The sequence below is a fragment of the Coregonus clupeaformis genome, chromosome 9 (genome assembly GCF_020615455.1).
Source record: "Coregonus clupeaformis isolate EN_2021a chromosome 9, ASM2061545v1, whole genome shotgun sequence".
NCBI lineage: Eukaryota > Metazoa > Chordata > Actinopteri > Salmoniformes > Salmonidae > Coregonus > Coregonus clupeaformis.
In genome coordinates, this window is record NC_059200.1 from 17947124 (window position 1) to 17968190 (window position 21067).

The following is a 21067-nucleotide window of genomic DNA, read 5'->3' on the forward strand; positions in this document are numbered from 1 at the left end:
TAACTTTCTTCTGAAACTCATCAGTCTATTCTTGTTCTGAGAAATTAAGGCTATTCCATGCGAGAAATTGCCAAGAAACTAAAGATCTCATACAACGCTGTGTACTATTCCCTTCACAGAACAGCGCAAACTCCGGGATGCTGACCTTCTAGGCAGAGATGCAAAGAAAAAGCCATATCTCAGACTGGCCAATAAAAAGAAAATATTAAGATGGGCAGTCTGAGATATGGCTTTTTCTTTGCAACTCTGCCTAGAAGGTCAGCATCCCGGAGTCGCCTCTTCACTGTTGACATTGACACTGGTGTTTTGCGGGTACTATTTAATGAAGCTGCCAGTTGAGGACCTGTGAGGCGCCTGTTTCTCAAACTAGACACTCTAATGTATTTGTCCTCTTGCTCAGTTGTGTACCGGGGCCTCCCACTCCTCTTTCTATTCTGGTTAGAGCCAGTTTGCGCAGTTCTGTTTGCGCAGCCCCTAACTTTAACCCTAATGCCCCTAACTTTAACCCTAATGCCCCTAACTTTAACCCTAATGCCACTAACTTTAACCCTAATGCCCCTAACTTTAACCCTAATGCCCCTAACTTTAACCCTAACCTTAACCACACTGCTAACCCTAATGCCCCTAACTTTAACCCTAATGCCCCTAACTTTAACCCTAACCTTAAATTAAGACCAAAAAGCTCATTTTTGTTTTCATGATTTTTTACAATAAAGACCATTTTGACTTTGCAGCTGGCCTATCTAAGGGGAAACTGCTCATTTCTGCCTGTTAGGACACTTTTTAGTTCTCATTAAATGCTTTTAATATTTGTAAATTAATTTCTACAATTTATAGTAGGTTTGAGGTTTTTAAGTTATTGAAATTAGGAGCTATTGGAATTTGTACATATTGTCCCGTAATTTACTGATGTTTCCCTAACTAGCCCCATAGGGCTGCAGTCCTAATTGATGATTGATGATTGATGCAGGCATGTGGGCAGGGTTGAATCAAACCCAACCTTAATTTACGCTGTGATGAAGTCACGACCACAAGTCTCACAAAACCCAGTTATCCTATTACACGTTGTAGTCAATTTTGCCAGTAGATTAAATATTTCTGACTCATCGATGCCACATAGGCTGTTTTCTAAATGAGAAGTAGTTTTTTAGTGGCAATTACTCTTTAATAACTTCTACCACTTCCAGTAAAGAGTCTCTGAGAGCTCAGTATGTTTTAACCCATAATAATAGTTCTGTATGTCACAGAGCATGATTTATCTAGGCATTTTAATCTATAGATAATCTTTTAAGGGGATAAAAACTGCTTCCACTTATACAGCAGCATTTAATGTAAAGAATCTCTGAGATCTCTGTATGTTTAAACCCATAATAATAGTTATATGTAATGTATAGAATGTATAGAGTAGATCATGTACAGAGAACGTACAGTGCCTTTGGAAAGTTTTCAGACCCCTTGACTTTTTCCCAAAAATGTTAACGTTACAGCCTTATTCTAAAATGGATTAAATAAAAAATTTTCCGTTGCAGTTTAAACCCCGCCAGCTGTATGTTATCCATGTCGTTGTTCATCCACGACTCGGTGAAACATAAGATATTACTGTTTTTTATGTCCCGTTGGTAGGATATTTGTGATCGTAGCTCATCTATTTTGTTATCCAATGATTGTACGTTGGCTAATAGGACTGATGGTAGAGACAGATTATCCACTCGCCATCGGATCCTTACAAGGCACCCCGACCTATGTCCCTGATATCTTAGTTTCTTTCTCCTGCGAATGACAGGGATTTGGGCCTTGTCGGGTGTCTGAAGTAAATCCTTCGCGCCCAACTCGTTAAAGAAAAAATCTTTGTCCAGTAGGAGGTGAGTAATCGCTGTCCTGATATCCAGAAGCTATTTTCGGTCATAAGAGACAGTGGCAGAAACATTATGCACAAAATAAGTTACAAATAACGCGAAAAAAAACACACACAACAGCACAATTAGTTTGCAGCCCGTAAAACGGCAGCCATCTCCTCCGCCGCCATTATATCCCCTGTTATGTAATGCAAGCTAAGCTACAGAACACAAGACAAAAATCTAATAAAGCACCAAGTAGAGATTTGCTCCTGTCCATTGAAAGAGTGTCCTTTAATCTTTGCCTCATGGTTTAAAAATCTAATCTCTGGGGGGAAAGGTCACCATAAAGTGGCCCCCCTGCACTGGTGATCGGGATTACTACCGGAACCAAGATGATTGGTGTAACAACCAACCATCAGAATGTGACAGGAAGCTAGGCGTCTGTCGCACGTCACTACTTCACAGGAGAGGCTTTGAATGTTTAAAACATTTTTTATTTTTTTATCAAAATGCGCTTCTGGAACATGTGAACTTTCATGTGTCTTAATAACAAACATACATGCCATCTGTAAATATGAATCAAAATTGTTAAATTACAAGCCTAGTTGGTTTAGCCACGGAAAAAGACAGGAACCTTCCTGCAAGCCATGATTGGTTGAGATAATGGATGGGCTGGACATGCTGAGAGGTGAGTTCGGATTGGTCTGCCATGTAGCGCGCTTCTGTCTGAAAAATGAGCTGCTCAGTATGTGTAGATAATCCTTGCTACCGCTGCCTTTTTCAAAGATACAACGTTAGCAATGGAGAACTGCAAAAGTGTTGTTACTGCTTCAACAACATTGCTGCCCTGAATTTAGCAGGCACTATCGACAAAGATCAGTGACACAACGGGCCAAACAAACTGTAGCTAGAAACAAAACGTAACCAACACAGGACGTCTTACTTAGTTAAAGGGGTTCCAGTCTGCCATGACACGTTCATCCATGTATGCGGGTAAGAGCCTAGCTACATTTTCAGATATGATATGTTTCTAATTTTGTCAGAAAGTCATTTTCATTACAATTCTATGCGTACCGTTAGCTAGCTAGTGAACGTTAGCTTGCTGGCTCACTAGCTAACGTTAAGTGTATGATCTGTGTAATATTATTATTCGTATCTCAGAAATCCATTTGCATTGCTAGTTATAGTCTAATGTCAGCTAGCTAGCTAACATTGAACCTAGTTGGTTAGCTTTAGCTACCTGCAGATTCATACTACAGCATTTCATGCATGGTGGCTAGCTATAACAATCCATTTGTACTGCATGGGTTGGGATGAAGGTTAATTGTTTAGCATGCTAGCTAGCTACATATCTAAACAAAATACTCCACTTCACCAGATGATTACATGACCCATCAAGTTAGCCAGGTGTGTCTTGGAGTGATTACGACCATCTATTGTATTTCATGAACATGTGTACATGTCTAGACAATAGTGACCCATCCACTTAGCTAGATGTGGCTGGGGGCTGGTTATAGAATTTCTTTCATGACCCATCAATTTAGACAAGTGTGTCCGGGTAAGCATCATCTAATAATTATAAAATATTTATAAAATATTCGTATCTGGACATGTTCTATTTTTGATATTGCTACTATGCAAATATGCAAGTAACCATTTCACTGTACCGTTTACACCTTCTGTATCCCGTGCATATGACCTTTAGGCAAACTCCAAGCAGGCTGTCATGGCGGCAGGTAGCTTAGTGGTTAAGAGCGTTGTGCCATTAACCGAAAGGTCGCTGGTTCTAATCCCCGAGCCGACTTGGTGAAAAATCTGTCGATGTGCCCTTGAGCAAGGCACTTAACCCTAATTGCTCCTGTAAGTCGCTCTGGATAAGAGCGTCCGCTAAATGACAAAAATAAAAAAAGCTCTGGAACTATGTCCATTGGGTTCTTGGTCACTTCCCTGACCAAGGCACTTCTCCCCCGATTGCTCAGTTTGGCCGGGCGGCCAGCTCTAGGAAGAGTCTTGGTGGTTCCAAACTTCTTATATTTAAGAATGATGGAGGTCACTGTGTTCTTGGGGACCTTCAATGCTGCAGAAATGTTTGGGTACCCTTTCCCAGATCTGTGTCTCAGCACAATCCTGTCACAGGGCTCTACGGACAAGTCCTTTGACCTCAGGGCTTGGTTTTTGCTCTGACATGCACTGTCAACTGTGGGACCTTATATAGAGAGGTGCGTGCCTTTCCAAATCATGTACAATCAATTGAATTTACCACAGGTGGACTCCAATCAAGTTGTAGAAACATCTCAAGGATGATCAATGGAAACAGGACACACCTGAGCTCAATTTCAAGTCTCATAGCAAAGGGTCTGAATACTTATGTAAATAACTTATTTTAGATTTTTATTTTTAATACATTTGCAAACATTTCTAAAAACTTGTTTTCACTTTGTCATTATGGGGTATTGTGTGTAGATTGCACAATTTGTTTATTTAATCCATTTTAGAATAAGGCTGTAATGTAACAAAATGTGGAAAAAGGGAAGGTGTCTGAATACTTTCCGAATGCACTGTATATGGTTTTAACAATAGGAACAATATGTCATAATCGGCTGGCCTTCTATGCTCCCTTGTAGTACAACATAGTCCACCTCAATATTGGTTAAAAGCAAGGATGCCCTGTTTCAGTCCATTCAATACTTTAAACATGTCCAAATATTAAAACAAACAAACAAGATGTAAAAAGGGTATAATACTTACAACCATACCGTTTAGCGACACCCAGCAATCTTGAGGGAAATCTTGTAGGAGGGGGACCAGGAACTGCAGACAACCGTCCCAGTGGCACAGCAGTAGCATCATCCCTATCAGATTAAATATTCTTACCACAGCACTGGCCAGGTCATAGGTCATATGGAAGATCTGGGGAGCGAGAGAACAGACAAAAAAAAACGAATTCGGTTGATTTTTGTAAAAATAGCCCACATAAAGCCAACAAATAAAACATTGCAGCCTGCAGGTAGAAAATATCCTGATCAAAATAAATATCCTATAAATCACATTGGCTGCACATGGCCTGTCTGCAAGGAACTTGAAACGTTGCATCAACTATTAACTTGGTCCAGCCCAAAGCTCATGCTTGCAACCTGTAAAATATTCTCAGAGTTTCCTGTGCCAGTGAGCGCTGGACAGACATACATATTTGCACAAGGGATAAGAAGTAATCAGGTAGGCCTATTTTATGAAATTTCCACCGGATCAGAGCGTGACATTTTTCTCCCTTTCATGCTGAATGGTTATCGAAAGGGAAAGTGCGGGAAAGATTTTTCAAATAGGCTACGTTGAGGAACTATTGACATTCTCAATGGATGGTTTACTTGCTGTTTGAGGTTAATAAAACATTTACTTTGAGAAGCTCCACAGTGATGGTGAGTTAAGACAATCAGAAATAGAATCAGATCCCCAAATGGGCACACTTACAGGCACAACATTTTTCCTCACAACTGTAGCCTAGATTGTGCGTACTGCAAACAACGTGTCCACTCCTACAATGACAATGGTAAGATTGTAATAATAATATACTGAATGCATTAACATAGAGTTCCACGAGTTCCACGAGCTCCATGAGTTCCACGAGTTCCACGAGCTCCATGAGTTCCATGAGTTCCACTCTAACTGCTCATTCTGCACAGAGTCATTTGCATAGGAAACCCATTATTTCTTTCCTGGCTGGTTATTCGATTAGTCATTTTGGCCAAAGCTCCAATTCTTTCTGCAATAAATCTGGAAGCGTTTCCGAGTGACAATTCGACAAAGTGGCAGTTTCGCATGCCAGCTATCAACCATTTTGTTAAAAATGTAAAACTCAACATATTGTTGAACCTGTCGACTGCCTTCTCTCTCCTTCTCCACCAAATTAAGGCCCCAATCCGAGGTTTGATGAAGTAATTGTTATCTATTTTTAAGGTGATATAATTGCTTCTCTCTATTAACTGCTTCTTTAAAAGTCACTAATGCTTGACTTTAATAGCGTTTTAATGGGATCTTATGGTATGGTTTCAGCACACTGAAATGACAGATTAAAAAGTTAATTTTATGCATAACAAAATTCACATACATTTGATAAATGGAGACAATTGTTTCTGGGCAGTTTTTCTAAATGATTCCCCAGGGGGGATAACTAGCTACTTGGAATGCTGTTGAACGCTGTAGAGTCAAGGTCGGGGAAGACAAGTAGGCCTACTGTATTTCCAGAGGCTTACTGTATTTCCAGAGGCCTACTGTATTTCCAGAGGCTTACTGTATTTCCAGAGGCCTACTGTACTTCCAGAGGCCTACTGTATTTCCAGAAGCCTACTGTATTTTCAGAGGCCTACTGTACTTCCAGAGGCCTACTGTACTTCCAGAGGCCTACTGTAATAGATATTCAAGCAACAACAAGGATCGTTTTGCACATGACAGTTTTATTTTATAACATGACAGTCTTATTGTTAATTAAATTGTTATAATTGTTGAATAACTACTGAGCAGGGAAGGACAATGATGTTAATATGATGAACCCTCCTCTTCTCTGGCTCACCTGTTAGCCCTTATAAAGACCCTCTGGGTGTGTCCCAAATGGCACCCTATTCCATATACTGTATAGTGCACTACATTTGACAAGGACCTATAGAGGATTTGGTCAAATGTAGTGCACTACATAAGGAATAGGGTGCCATTTAGAACGCATGCCTCTGTGTCCCTTTTTGTCCCCTATAAAAAGAACTGTACCACGTAACGAGTGCTTACTGATCACTCGTGATCAGGATAATAAGACAGGCTTAATAAAGAGCGGGCAAAGGAACACTGATTCTTTGGTGTCTTAAAATAAGCTTGGTCAGCAGAAAGACAGTCTTGAGTAACCAGATGAGCCAGGGTGAGGGAGTGGGAGAGAGAGAGAGAGAGAGAGAGAGACAGAGAGAGAGAGAGAGAGAGAGAGAGAGAGAGAGAGAGAGAGAGAGAGAGAGAGAGAGAGAGAGAGAGAGAGAGAGAGAGAGAGAGAGAGACAGAGAGACAGAGAGACAGAGAGAGAGAGAGAGAGAGAGAGACTGTATCAAACTCACGATGTAGTGGAGCCATCTTACATACATACTGTATCTAACTCACGATGTAGTGGAGCCATCTTACATCCATACTGTATCTAACTCACGATGTAGTGGAGCCATCTTACATCCATACTGTATCTAACTCACGATGTAGTGGAGCCATCTTACATCCATACTGTATCTAACTCACGATGTAGTGGAGCCATCTTACATCCATACTGTATCTAACTCACGATGTAGTGGAGCCATCTTACATCCATACTGTATCTAACTCACGATGTAGTGGAGCCATCTTACATCCATACTGTATCTAACTCACGATGTAGTGGAGCAACTCAAAGTTCTGTCCTCCTCTTCACTTAATACTGGCTTCATAATGACTACATGATGACTAAATGGTGACTACATGATTTCTACATGATGACTACATAGTGACTACATGATGACTACATGATGACTACATAATGACTACATGTTACTACATAATGACTACATGGTGACTACATGATGACTACATGGTGACTACATAATGACTACATGGTGACTACATGATGACTACATGGTGACTACATAATGACTACATGGTGACTCCGTGGTGACTACATGGTGACTACATGGTGACTACATAATGACTACATGGTGACTACATAATGACTACATGGTGACTACATAATGACTACATGGTGACTACATAATGACTACATGATGACTACATGGGGACTACATAATGACTACATGGTGACTCCGTGGTGACTACATGGTGACTACATGGTGACTACATAATGACTACAGGGTGACTACATAATGACTACATGGTGACTACATAATGACTACATGGTGACTACATAATGACTACATAATGACTACATGGTGACTACATAATGACTACATGGTGACTACATGGTGACTACATGATGACTACATGGTGACTACATAATGACTACATGGTGACTACATGATGACTACATGGTGACTACATAATGACTACATGGTGACTCCGTGGTGACTACATGGTGACTACATGGTGACTACATAATGACTACAGGGTGACTACATAATGACTACATGGTGACTACATAATGACTACATGGTGACTACATAATGACTACATGGTGACTACATGATGACTACATGGTGACTCCGTGGTGACTACATGGTGACTACATGATGAGTACATGGTGACTACATGGTGACTAGATGGTGACTACATGATGAGTACATGGTGACTCCGTGGTGACTACATGGTGACTACATGGTGACTACATGGTGACTACATGGTGACTAGATGGTGACTACAGCTACTCTTCCTGGAGTCCACACAGAACAAGAAACATGACATAGTACAGAACATTAATAGACAAGAACAGCTCAGGACAGAACTACATCAATAAAAGAAAAAGGCAGACGTAGCCTACATATCAATACATACACACAAACTATATAGGTCAAATAGGGCATGCCAATAACCCTCTCATTGACCTCCCAGGAGCTATCACAAACATTACCTCATCAAACCCCTGTTTCTGGGGTGTGATTGCACATCCACCCTCTCACTCAGTCACTTGGGCCCTGTGCCAATCAGGTGGTGTGGTGAGCCGTGTGCCAATCAGACACAACACCTGATCACAGTAAAATGTTCAGAACGTTGCAGACAGAAATGTGATGAATAGAGCTGACATGATTGCATGGTTGTCTTCTACATAGAAGACAACCATACACTATATATACAAATGTATGTGGACACCCCTATAATTAGTGGATTTGGATATTTCAGCCACACCCGTTCCTGACAGGTGTATAAAATCAAGCACACAGCCATGCAATCTCCATAGACAAACATTGGCAGTAGAATGGCCTGTACTGAAGAGCTTAGTGACTTTCAGCATGGCACCGTCATATGATGCCACCTTTCCAACAAGTCAGTTCGTCAAATTTCTGCCCTGCTAGAGCTGCCCCGTAAGTGCTGTTATTGTGAAGTGGAAACGTCTAGGAGCAACAACGGCTCAACCGCGAAGTGGTAGGACACACTAGCTCACAGAACGGGACCGCCTAGTGCTGAAGTGCGTAGCGCGTACAAATCATCTGTCCTCGGTTGCAACACTCACTACCAAGTTTCAAACTGCCTCTGGAAGCAACGTCAGCACAACAACTGTTCGTCGGGAGCTTCATGAATTGGGTTTCCGTGGCTGAGCAGCCGCACACAAGCCTAAGATCACCATGCGCAATGCCAGGCGTCGACTGGAGTGGTGGAAATTGCCGCCATTGGACGCTGGAGCAGTGGAAATGCGTTCTCTGGAGTGATGAATTACGCTTCACCATCTGGCAGTCCGATGGACGAATCTGGTTTTGGCGGATGCCAGGAGAACGCTACCTACCCCAATGCATAGTGCCAACTGTAAAGTTTGGTGGAGGAGGAATAATGATCTGGGGCTGTTTTTCATGGTTTGGGCTAGCCCCCTTAGTTCCAGTAAAGGGGAATCTTAATGCTACAGCATACAATGATATTCTAGACGATTCTATGCTTCCAACTTTGTGGCAATAGTTTGGGGAAGGCCCTTTCCTGTTTCAGCATAACAATGCCCCCGTGCACAAAGAGAGGTCCATACAGAAATGGTTTGTCAAGATCGGTGTGGAGAAGTTGACTGGCCTGCACAGAGCCCTGACCTCAACCCCATTGAACACCTTTGGGAATTAATTGGAACGCCGACTGCGAGCCAGGCCTAATCGCCCAACATCAGCGCCCGACCTCACTAATGCTCTTGTGGCTGAATGGAAGCAAGTCCCTGCAGCAATGTTCCAACATCTAGTGGGAAGCCTTCCCAGAAGAGTGGAGGCAGTTTTAGCAGCAAAAGGGGGGTACCAACTCCATATTAATGCCCATTATTTTTGGAATGAGATGTTCAGGTGTCCACATACTTTTGGTCCTGTAGTGAATAATGCCCTGCATTCAGACATGTGCAGGCTTTGCTGGACACCCTTATGATAATGTGTTTCAAACCCTTTCTATAGTCACAGGATTTACTGTTATGATACATTAGCAAAATAATATGCATACACCCCCACATCCCTTTATCCTAAATGTCTCTCTGTGTGTGGACACGTGCAGACATGTGCAGGCTTTGCTGGCAAGAATTTCAACAATTTTACTGAGTTACAGTTCACATAAGGAAACTAGTCAATTTAAATAAATATATTAGGCCCTAATCTATGGATTTCACATGAGCAGGGGAGCAGCCATGGGTGGGCATAGGCCCACCCACTGGGGAGCCAGGTCCAGCCAATCAGAATGAGTTTTTCCCCACAAAAGGGCTTTATTACAGACAGAAATACTCCTCGGTTTCATCAGCTGTCCGGGTGGCTGGTCTCAGACGATCCCGCAGGTGAAGAAACCGGATGTGGAGGTCCTGGGTTGGCATGGTTACACGTGGTCTGCGGGTCCTGGGTTGGCATGGTTACACGTGGTCTGAAGCTGGTTGGGCGTACTGCCAAATTCTCTAAAATGACGTTGGAGGCGGTTTATGGTAGAGAAATTAACATTACATTATCTGGCAACAGCTCTGGTGGACATTCCTGCAGTCAGCATGCCAATTGCACTCTCCCTCAAATCTTGAGACATCTGTGGCATTGTGTTGTGTGACAAAACTGCACATTTTAGAGTGGCCTTTTATTGTCCCCAGCACAATGTGTACCTGTGTAATGATCATGCTGTTTAATCAGCTTCTTGATATGCCACACCTGTCAGGTGGATGGATTATCTTGGCATCACTAACAGGGATGTAAACAAATGTGTGCACAAAATATGAGAGAAATAAGCTTTTTGTGTGTAAAATGTCTGGGGATCTTTTATTTTAGCTCATGAACCATGGGTTCAACACTTTACATGTTGTGTTTATATTTTTGTTCAGTATATATATATATATATATATATATATATATATATACATCCCCACTGTCACGCTCTGGCTCCGGGACTGTGTATTTTGAGCCAGGGTGTGTTCATTTGGTTGTGTTGTATTTGGTTGTGTTTCATTGTTTGGTCGTGTGACTCCCAATCAGTGGTAACGAGTGTCAGCTGTCGGCTCGTTATCTCTGATTGGGAGCCATATTTAAACTGTCAGTGTTCACCTTAGTGTTGTGGGTTTTTGTTCCTTGTCAGTCATTGTAACGGAGGACTTCACGTTTCGTCATTGTTTGTTGTTTTCGTGTTTAGGCTTTAATTTAATAAAGTCATGTTCACCTTCAACGCTGCGCATTGGTCCTCCTCATTAGACGATCGTGACAGAAAAACCCACCAAGATGGGACCAAGCAGCGTGTCCAGGAGCCGTCGCCAGGGAGATCCCTCACAGATCTCCTTCGCCTCCTGGACTGGGTCAAGCCGAGTGAGGAGGAGAAGGGCTTGACACTATGGCAGAAGGGCGAGAGGCTGGCGAGGGATATGGAGACCTGGTCCACGGGTAGGAGAGACGCCCGAAAATTTTTAGGGGGGGCTCACGACGTCGGACCAGCAGGAGGCCGCGATAGAGCGGCCCAGTGGGTTGCCGGAGAAGGCCGCCGGGTTACGGGGGCCACTGGTCGAAGAGGGGATGGAGGAAGTAGAGGCACGGCGAGAGGTACTGGCGTGTGTTGCCAGTCCGGTCCGGCCCGTTCCAGATCCCGGTGTAGGACCAGTGGTGTGTGTCCCCAGTACAGTCCGGCCCATCCAAGCTTCCCCGCACCAAGCCAGTGGTGTGCGTCGTCAGCCCGGGCGCTGCCCGTGCCTGCTCTCCGCATCAAGCCTGTGGTGCGTCTCGTCAGCCCGGCTCTGCCCGTTCCTGCTCTCCGCACCAGGTCTGTGGTGCACGTCGCCAGCCCAGTCCGGCCCATTCCTGCTACTCGCAACAAGCCAAGGGTGCGAGTCGTCAGCCGGATTCAGCCCATTCCTGCTACTCGCACCAAGCCAAGGGTGCGGGTCGTCAGCCGGATTCAGCCCATTCCTGCTACTCGCACCAAGCCAAGGGTGCGAGTCGTCAGCCGGATTCAGCCCATTCCTGCTACTCGCACCAAGCCAGGGATGCGAGTCTTCAGCCTGGTGAGGCCTGTTCCGGCTCCACGCAAAGGGTGCGTATCGTCTGCCAGGTCCGGTCCATTCCTGCCTCACGCGCCAAGCCAGGGGTGCGCGTCGGCAGTCCTGATCCAGCTAACGGGGTCAGATCGGACTGGGGACACTGCGGGGGGATTGTAGTAGGGTGGTGGTCAAGCCCGGAGCCGGAGCCGCCTCCGAGGAGCAATACCCACCCAGCCCTTCCCTATTTGGGGTGTAGGCGCGGTCGGAGTCCGCGCCTTTAGGGGGGGGTACTGTCACGCTCTGGCTCCGGGACTGTGTATTTTGAGCCAGGGTGTGTTCATTTGGTTGTGTTGTATTTGGTTGTGTTTCATTGTTTGGTCGTGTGACTCCCAATCAGTGGTAACGAGTGTCAGCTGTCGGCTCGTTATCTCTGATTGGGAGCCATATTTAAACTGTCAGTGTTCACCTTAGTGTTGTGGGTTTTTGTTCCTTGTCAGTCATTGTAACGGAGGACTTCACGTTTCGTCATTGTTTGTTGTTTTCGTGTTTAGGCTTTAATTTAATAAAGTCATGTCTACCTTCAACGCTGCGCATTGGTCCTCCTCATTAGACGATCGTGACACCCACATCCATTTATATGTCAGTCTTCCTTTCTATGTCAGTCTTCCTTTCTGTGTGTAGCCTAAGAACAGACCTCTACAGAATGGCTGTCTGTGTCACAAGGTATATACACCCCACATCCATGTTATATCTCTCTCCCACCAACTCTGTTGTGTGTAGCCTGAGACTGTCTGTGTGTAGCCTGAGACTGTCTGTGTGTAGCCTGAGACTGTCTGTGTGTAGCCTGAGACTGTCTGTGTGTAGCCTGAGACTGTCTGTGTGTAGCCTGAGACTGTCTGTGTGTAGCCTGAGACTCTCTGTGTGTATCCTGAGACTGTCTGTGTGTAGCCTGAGACTGTCTGTGTGTAGCCTGAGACTGTCTGTGTGTAGCCTGAGACTGTCTGTGTGTAGCCTGAGACTGTCTGTGTGTATCCTGAGACTGTCTGTGTGTAGCCTGAGACTGTCTGTGTGTAGCCTGAGACTGTCTGTGTGTAGCCTGAGACTGTCTGTGTGTAGCCTGAGACTGTCTGTGTGTAGCCTGAGAACTTACCTTTCTTTCTGTCTGCCTGTCTGTCTGCCTGTGTGTCTGTCTTTGTAACAGACCTCTGTCTGTATGTCTGTCTTTGAAGCATTTACATTTTAGTCATTTAGCAGACGCTCTCATCCAGAGCGACTTACATGAGCAATTAGGGTTAAGTGCCTTGCTCAAGGGCACATCGACAGATTTTTCACCTAGTCGGCTCGGGGATTAGAACCAGCGACCTTTCGGTTACTGGCACAACGCTCTTAACCACTAAGCTACCTGTAGCAGACCTCTGTCTGTCTGTCTGCCTGCCTGCCTGCCTGCCTGCCTGCCTGCCTGCCTGCCTGCCTGCCTGCCTGCCTGCCTGCCTGCCTGCCTGTCTGTCTGTCTGTCTGTCTGTGTCAAGATGATGATCTTCTTAATGTTGCAACCACCAGGGACGTCCCTGCAGTATTGTAGTTGGTTCCATCCAGAGGAATGTGAGATAACCGTGTTAATTAGGATTAGTGGGAGGGTGTAGCTAGCTACCCAAATCTATTTGGGACAAGCCGGGACAAGGAGGACTGTACCGTCTCTATTGTAACAGTCAGGATTGAACGATATGTTTATGGAAGGCAACATAATCTATTCTATGAAATAGTATCTCTCTCTCTCTGAATCTCTCCATCTTTCTCTCTCTCTCTCTCTCTCTCTCTCTCTCTCTCTCTCTCTCTCTCTCTCTCTCTCTCTCTCTCTCTCTCTCTCTCTCTCTGAGTCTCTCTATCTGTATCTCTCTCTCTCTGAGTCTCTCTATCTGTATCTCTCTCTCGCTCAATCAAACACACAGTGACACAGACAGTAACGCTAACAGGAGAAATAAAGAGAACGCAGTGGAAGTGAGGGAGGGAGGGAGGGAGCAGAGCACTGGGACTGTGAGAGGAGCAGCCATCCTTTAAGCTAGCTTCGCTGGCTAATGTTAGCCTTCTCTTATACTGCCACTGTATCTCCCAATGGATGAGTTGAATCACTGAGATCCTATCGTTCTGTATTTGGACTTCTTCCTCTTCTCTCTCATCCTCTCTCTTCTGTTATGCTTCCCAGCACGGTCTGCCTTGTCCTTGGTATGGAGGGGATGGATGCACAGTATGAGAGGGAGGGAGGCAGGGACGGATTTAGGGACGGAGGGAGGCTGGGTTCAGCTGGGTTCGGATGGGGCCTGTTAAGGCCTGTACTTTTTGTAGAACATACAGTATATATGTTTTACTTATGTAAGATAAAACCATTGAAAGGGTCTGAACACATTTTCACAATGGTGTTATATATCAGCTCAGTTAAGCCATACATATTACGTCTGCGGTCATATACAGGCTAAAACCTGTTTTGTGGATTGTTGATATTTATATTCATGAATTGTGGTGATGCTATTCTAGCTGCTTGGCACATTTGTGAATGTACACATTTTAATGAATGTGGGTGAATGTTTGCTGTATGAGGTGAGGCTGGGGTATCTATGTGTATTCGTTGCACTTCAGAGCTACCGTGCTGTACCGTAAACGAATACCACCAAACTTGGTTGCGTGGCAATAAATTGTCTTGTATCTTGATGCTACTATACTTTAAAGTACACTATAGTAAACTGTCTGACACTCACCCACACACCATAGGCTTAGAATTAAGAAGTACATTAAGCTTGTATTTATCCCTTAATACAGGGGATTCTAACTCTCTGTCACGTCGAAGGGGGGATCCGATCATGTGAAAAGGTCAAACAGGATCAGCTTACCGCTAACACACATCAGTAGTAGGTCCTGAAAGAGTGAGGCACTGGCTGGTAACACCAAGGTCATGGGTTCAGTCCCCACAGCGATCACTTTCTGGTACTGAGTCCGGTAATATATCTGTCTGTGTCTTGCCATTTGGCATCACAGTGAACACACGACAGAGGATCTGGATAACTTAGTGTCAAAGGCCAAACGAAGGCCTTGACATCACATCAGTAAACACAGTTTGCGTGGCTCGAACTGACCCCTTTTTCCCTATTTTGTGCCATAGGGCTTTGGCCAAAAGAAGTGCACTCTATGGGGAACAGGGTACCAATTTGGGACGTATACAATGTTGTGTGACGCGAATGATCGAGGCGCTGGCAACGCCAAGATCATGGGTTCAAACCACCAGGTGCTCATGGGTACTTACTCAACGCAAACTCCAGAAATACAGGCGCCCATGACGAATGTGATTGAAACTGCGGATACATTGATTCAGCAAGCTGCCACCAATGTCATTCAAACTGTTTTGTTACTACTACTGATCACAGATTGATTGTGCATTTGGTATGATAGCAACCACAACAGAGGAGTTGGCTAAAGTCCAGCAACCACAACAGAGGAGTTGGCTAAAGTCCAAAATGATCTATCACCTGCCAAGCTTTATTTCAACATGCGTCACCATCCGTCAACCAAATTGATAACTACCTGGTAGTGAACAGCATAGTATAGCTGGACTTTTATTCAGCGAACCCCAAAGAAAACGGCGATCAAAACAGCAATGAGAAAACATACCACATACTGCCTCATTCATTCATAGCTAAAGAAATGGAGGGTATGCAAAGGACATACTCATCATGTTGCACGCAGCCTACACACAATTTAAAATGCCCTTTATGCATCTTTAATTTGGACATGGCTGTGAATGACCTCCATTTAAGGTTACTGGGGATTAACAGAGGACTAATTTGAAGGGATTAAAACCAGGACGGGCTATTACAATGGATGCTAAACTATTTCCATGAAAATGACTTCCACTGCCTTCCGCTTCAATGTATTGTAATCTTCCCTCATAATCTCTTTTTTATTGTTACAGTACATTATGCCGTGATCAGATGGGAATTTGGGATTGTTTTCAACCTTATTATTCCTGTTGCGGAGTGCAGTTGGGAGAAATCTGTGTACGGTGCAAATCTAAAGACTCAGATTCGATCAAACATTTGATCATGTCTATGCAGTATATACAAAATGCTGCCAGTGCACACATAGGCACACAGCTGTCTAATTAGGAATATTGGAAGCATCACTTAATATTGGAAGCAACCATTTTTAAGGCGCTTGCCTTCACTGCTGAATTGAATACAGATATTGAATACAGCTATAATGGCATAAACCTTAATCCTCCATCTCCTCCCCCTCCCTCCTCCCTCTCTGCAGACAACTTTGTCAACCACTTTGAAAAAAAGGTTGACGACATCCGCTACTCATTCACTCAGCCTATTGAGTCCACTGGTCCCACTCACACAGAACTACCCTACGCCTTGACCTCTTTCTCCCCTCTCTCTCTCTCTCCAGATTAAATCCTGCAACTAGTGATGTCCAGCAGCCTGACAACCTGCCCACTTGACCCCATCCCCTCCTCCATTCTCCAGACCATCTCTGGAGACCTTCTCCCATTCCTCACTTCCCTCATCAACTCATCCCTGACCACTGGCTGCGTCCCCTCTGACTTCAAAATGGCCAGAGTCGCAATAAACCAACCCTGATGTCAAAAACTACAGACCGGTCTCCCTTCTATCTTTTCTTTCCAAAAGACTTGAGCGTGCTGTCTATGACCAACTCTCTTGTTATCTCTCTCAGAATTAGCTTCTTGACCCTAACCAGTCAGGCTTCAAGATGGGTCACTCAACTGAGACTGCTCTCTGTGTCACGGAGGCTCTCCGCTCTGCCAAAGCTGACTCTCTCCTCCGTTCACATCCTCCTAGATCAATCTGCTGCCTTAGAAACTGTGAACCATCAGATCCTCCTCTCCACCCTCTCAGGGCTGGGCGTCTCAGGATCTGCACACTCCTGTCTTACATCCTACCTGGCAGGTCGCTCACACCAGGTGGCGTGGAGAGGATCTGTGTCTGCACCATGTACTCTCACTACTGGGGTTCCCCAGGGCTCGGTTCTAGGCCCTCTCCTATTCTCTCTATACACCAAGTCACTCGGTTCTGTCATATCCTCTCATGGTCTCTCTTATCAATGCTATGCGGATGGGACTCAATTACAAATCTCATACCCTCCTTCTGACACCCAGGTGGCAACACGCATCTCTGCGTGACTGGCAGATATCTCAGCTTGGATGGCGGCCCACCACCTCAAGCTCAACCTCGACAAGTAGGAGCTGCTCTTCCTCCTGGAAAATGCCTGCCTGCTCCAAGACCTCTCCATCACGGTCGACAACTCTACGATGTCCCCCTCCGAGAGTGCAAAGAACCTTGGCGTGACCCTGGACAACACCCTGTCATTCTCTGCAAACATCAAAGCAATGCAACCTTTCTTCACGCAGGTCCTTATCCAGGCACTTGTCATATCTCGTCTGGACTACGGCAACTCTCTGTTGGCTAGGCTCCCCGCTTGTGCCATCAAACCTCTGCAACTTATCCAAAATACCACAGCCCATCTGGTGGTCAACCTTCCATAGTTCTCCCATTTCACCCCGCTCAATACACTCCACCGCCTTCCAGTCGAAGCTCGCATCCCACTACGAGACCATGGAGCTTGCCTACGGAGCAGCAAGTGGAATTGCCCCTCCCTACCTTCAGGCTATGCACAAAGCCTACATCCCAACCCGTGCACTCTATTCTGCCACCTCTGGTTTCTTGGCCGTCTCACCCCTACCGCTCAGCACAATCAAAGCTCTGCTCTGTCCTGGCACGCCAATGGTGGAACCAGCTTCCCTCTGATGCTAGGACAGCAGAGTCCCGGCCCACCTTCCAAAAACGTCTAAAACCCTACCTCTTCAAAGAGTATCTTAAAGCTGGCGTTACACCAATAAACGTTCGTGCAACTTTGGTTGCTTGCAACTGAGTTGCTGCTTGATCGCTTCATGTAACAAATAATCAACTCATCAGCAACTTGGTTGCATCCAGTTGCAAAAATGTAAACTTTTTGCAACTAGTTGCAAGCAACAGCCAATCAAAATGAATGTTTTTGTCACTTGATCCATTTGAGTGTTCGGAATTCCGGCCCAGTATTTTCAGGTCACTCCAGAGATGTTAGATCGGGTTCAAGTCTGGGCTCTGGCTGGGCCACTCAAGGACATTCAGAGACTTGTCCCAAAGGCACTCCTGTATTGTCTTGGCTGTGTGCTTAGGGTCGGTGTCCTGTTGGAAGGTGAACTTTTGCCCCAGTCTGAGGTCCTGAGTGCTCTGGAGCAGGTTTTCATCAAGGATCTCTCTGTACTTTGCTCCGTTCTTCTTTTCCTCGATCCCGACTAGTCTCCCAGTCCCTGCCGCTTAAAAAACATCATCCAAATCATGATGCTGCCACCACCATGCTTCACCGTAGGGATGGTGCCAGGTTTCCTCCAGACGTGACACTTGGCATTCAGGCCAAATAGTTCAATCTTAGTTTCATCAGACAAGATAATCTTGTTTCTCATGCTCTGAGTCTTTAGGTGTCTTTTGGCAAACTCCAAGCAGGCTGTCATGTGCCTTTTACTGAGGAGTGGCTTCCGTCTGGGCACTCTACCATAAAGGCCTGATTGATGGACTGCTGCAGAGATGGTTGTCCTCCTGGAAGGTTTTCCCTACTCCACAGAGGAACTCCAGAGCTCTGTCAGAGTGATCATCGGGATGTTGGTCACCTCCCTGACCAAGGCCCTTCTCCCCCGATTGCTCAGTTTGGCCGGGCGGCCAGCTCTAGGAAGCGTCTTCATGGTTCCAAACTTCTTCCATTTAAGAATGATGGAGGCCGCTGTGTTCTTGGGGACCTTCAATGTTGCAGAATTTTGTTGGTACCCTTCCCAAGATCTGTACCTCGACACAATCCTGTCTCGGAGCTCTATGGACAAATCCTTCGACCTCATGGCTTGGTTTTTGCTCTGACATGTACTGTCAACTGTGGGACCTTAAATAGACAGGTGTGTGCCTTTCCAAATCATGTCCAATCAATTGAATTCACCACAGGTGAACTCCAACCAAGTTGTAGAAACATCTCAAGGATGAGCAATGGAAACAGTATGCATTTGAGCTCAATTTTGAGTCTCATAGCAAAGGGTCTGAATACTTCTGTAAATAAGGTATTTCAGTTTTTAATTTTTTATAAATTTGCACACAAAAAAAAGGTTAACTTTGTCATTATGGGTGTAGATTGATCAGGAAAGAATTATGTAATACATTTTAGAATAACGTTGTAACGTAAGAAAATGTGGAAAAAGTCAAGGGGTCTGAATACTTTCCGAATGCACTGTATGTACATGCTTTGGCAAGTCAATACATGTATTTTTTAAGTGAACTCAGACCTCTCTCTTACCAGCTAGCTTAATTCGTCGCTAGCTTAGTTAGCTCATTGCTAGTTCTGTTAGAACAGTGCTGGAAATTTCATTTAGGCTAGCTAGCTAGCTAAAATGTACAGCCAGCATTTTGTCTAAATCTATCCTCATACAAATAACCAAACGGTTGGATAAACAAATTATTTGTGAAATCAAGATGTAATGCAGCAGATGACATTAGATGAGTTTAGAATTCTCAAACCATATGGAATTATATGACTAAAGCAACTTCAACTTGATTGGCTGTTGCATGCAATTTCAGTTGCGTTTGAGTTGTTTCATGTATCAGCAAAGTTGCTTGACATGATGTCACTTGCAACCTGCAACTGTAACTACAATTGTGTGAAAGTTGCATTGTGTAACTCCAGCCTAAATGTCTTATCCCCCCCAACAAAAAATAAATAAATACCTTGCACTTGTTTTTTCCTACTAGCACTGACTTTGCTGATAACTTCTTTATTGAGGAAATATTTACTTACTACGACTGTGATATGTGGTGGTTTCACCTAGCTATCTTAAGATGAATGCACTAACTGGAAGTCGCTCTGGATAAGCGCATCTGCTAAATGACTAAAATGTAAAATATAAAATGTAATCAGAAGCATCTCCATATGCTACTGTGTGGCTACTGTCTGCTGGGTCCAGACCCCTACTACTGTATGGCTACTGTCTGCTGGGTCCAGACCCTTACTACTGTATGGCTACTGTCTGCTGGGTCCAGACCCCTACTACTGTATGGCTACTGTCTGCTGGGTCCAGACCCCTACTACTGTATGGCTACTGTCTGCTGGGTCCAGACCCTTACTACTGTATGGCTACTGTCTGCTGGGTCCAGACCCCTACTACTGTATGGCTACTGTCTGCTGGGTCCCAGACCCTTACTACTGTATGGCTACTGTCTGCTGGGTCCAGACCCCTACTACTGTATGGCTACTGTCTGCTGGGTCCAGACCCTTACTACTGTATGGCTACTGTCTGCTGGGTCCAGACCCCTACTACTGTATGGCTACTGTCTGCTGGGTCCAGACCCTTACTACTGTATGGCTACTGTCTGCTGGGTCCAGACCCCTACTACTGTATGGCTACTGTCTGTTGGGCCCAGACCCCTACTACTGTATGGCTACTGTCTGCTGGGTCCAGACCCCTACTACTGTATGGCTACTGTCTGCTGGGTCCAGACCCTTACTACTGTATGGCTACTGTCTGCTGGGTCCAGACCCCTACTACTGTATGGCTACTGTCTGCTGGGTCCCAGACCCCTACTACTGTATGGCTACTGTCTGCTGGGTCCAGACCCTTACTACTGTATGGCTACTGTCTGCTGGGTCCCAGACCCTTACTACTGTATGGCTACTGTCTGCTGGGTCCCAGACCCTTACTACTGTATGGCTACTGTCTGCTGGGTCCAGACCCTTACTACTGTATGGCTACTGTCTGCTGGGTCCAGACCCTTACTACTGTATGGCTACTGTCTGCTGGGTCCAGACCCCTACTACTGTATGGCTACTGTCTGCTGGGTCCAGACCCTTACTACTGTATGGCTACTGTCTGCTGGGTCCCAGACCCTTACTACTGTATGGCTACTGTCTGCTGGGTCCCAGACCCTTACTACTGTATGGCTACTGTCTGCTGGGTCCAGACCCTTACTACTGTATGGCTACTGTCTGCTGGGTCCAGACCCTTACTACTGTATGGCTACTGTCTGCT

At 45.1% G+C, this 21067-nt stretch overlaps 1 protein-coding gene across 1 annotated transcript in view; it reads right to left on the minus strand.

Annotated features, from left to right (window-relative positions):
* LOC121573403 (potassium/sodium hyperpolarization-activated cyclic nucleotide-gated channel 1) overlaps positions 1-21067 on the minus strand; it is a 131609-nt gene that overhangs the window by 65055 nt on the left and 45487 nt on the right. Inside the window, exon 3 of the mRNA XM_041885355.2 lies at positions 4587-4748. Coding sequence (XP_041741289.1) covers positions 4587-4748 — 162 coding nt within the window. The remainder of the gene's footprint in view (positions 1-4586; positions 4749-21067) is intronic.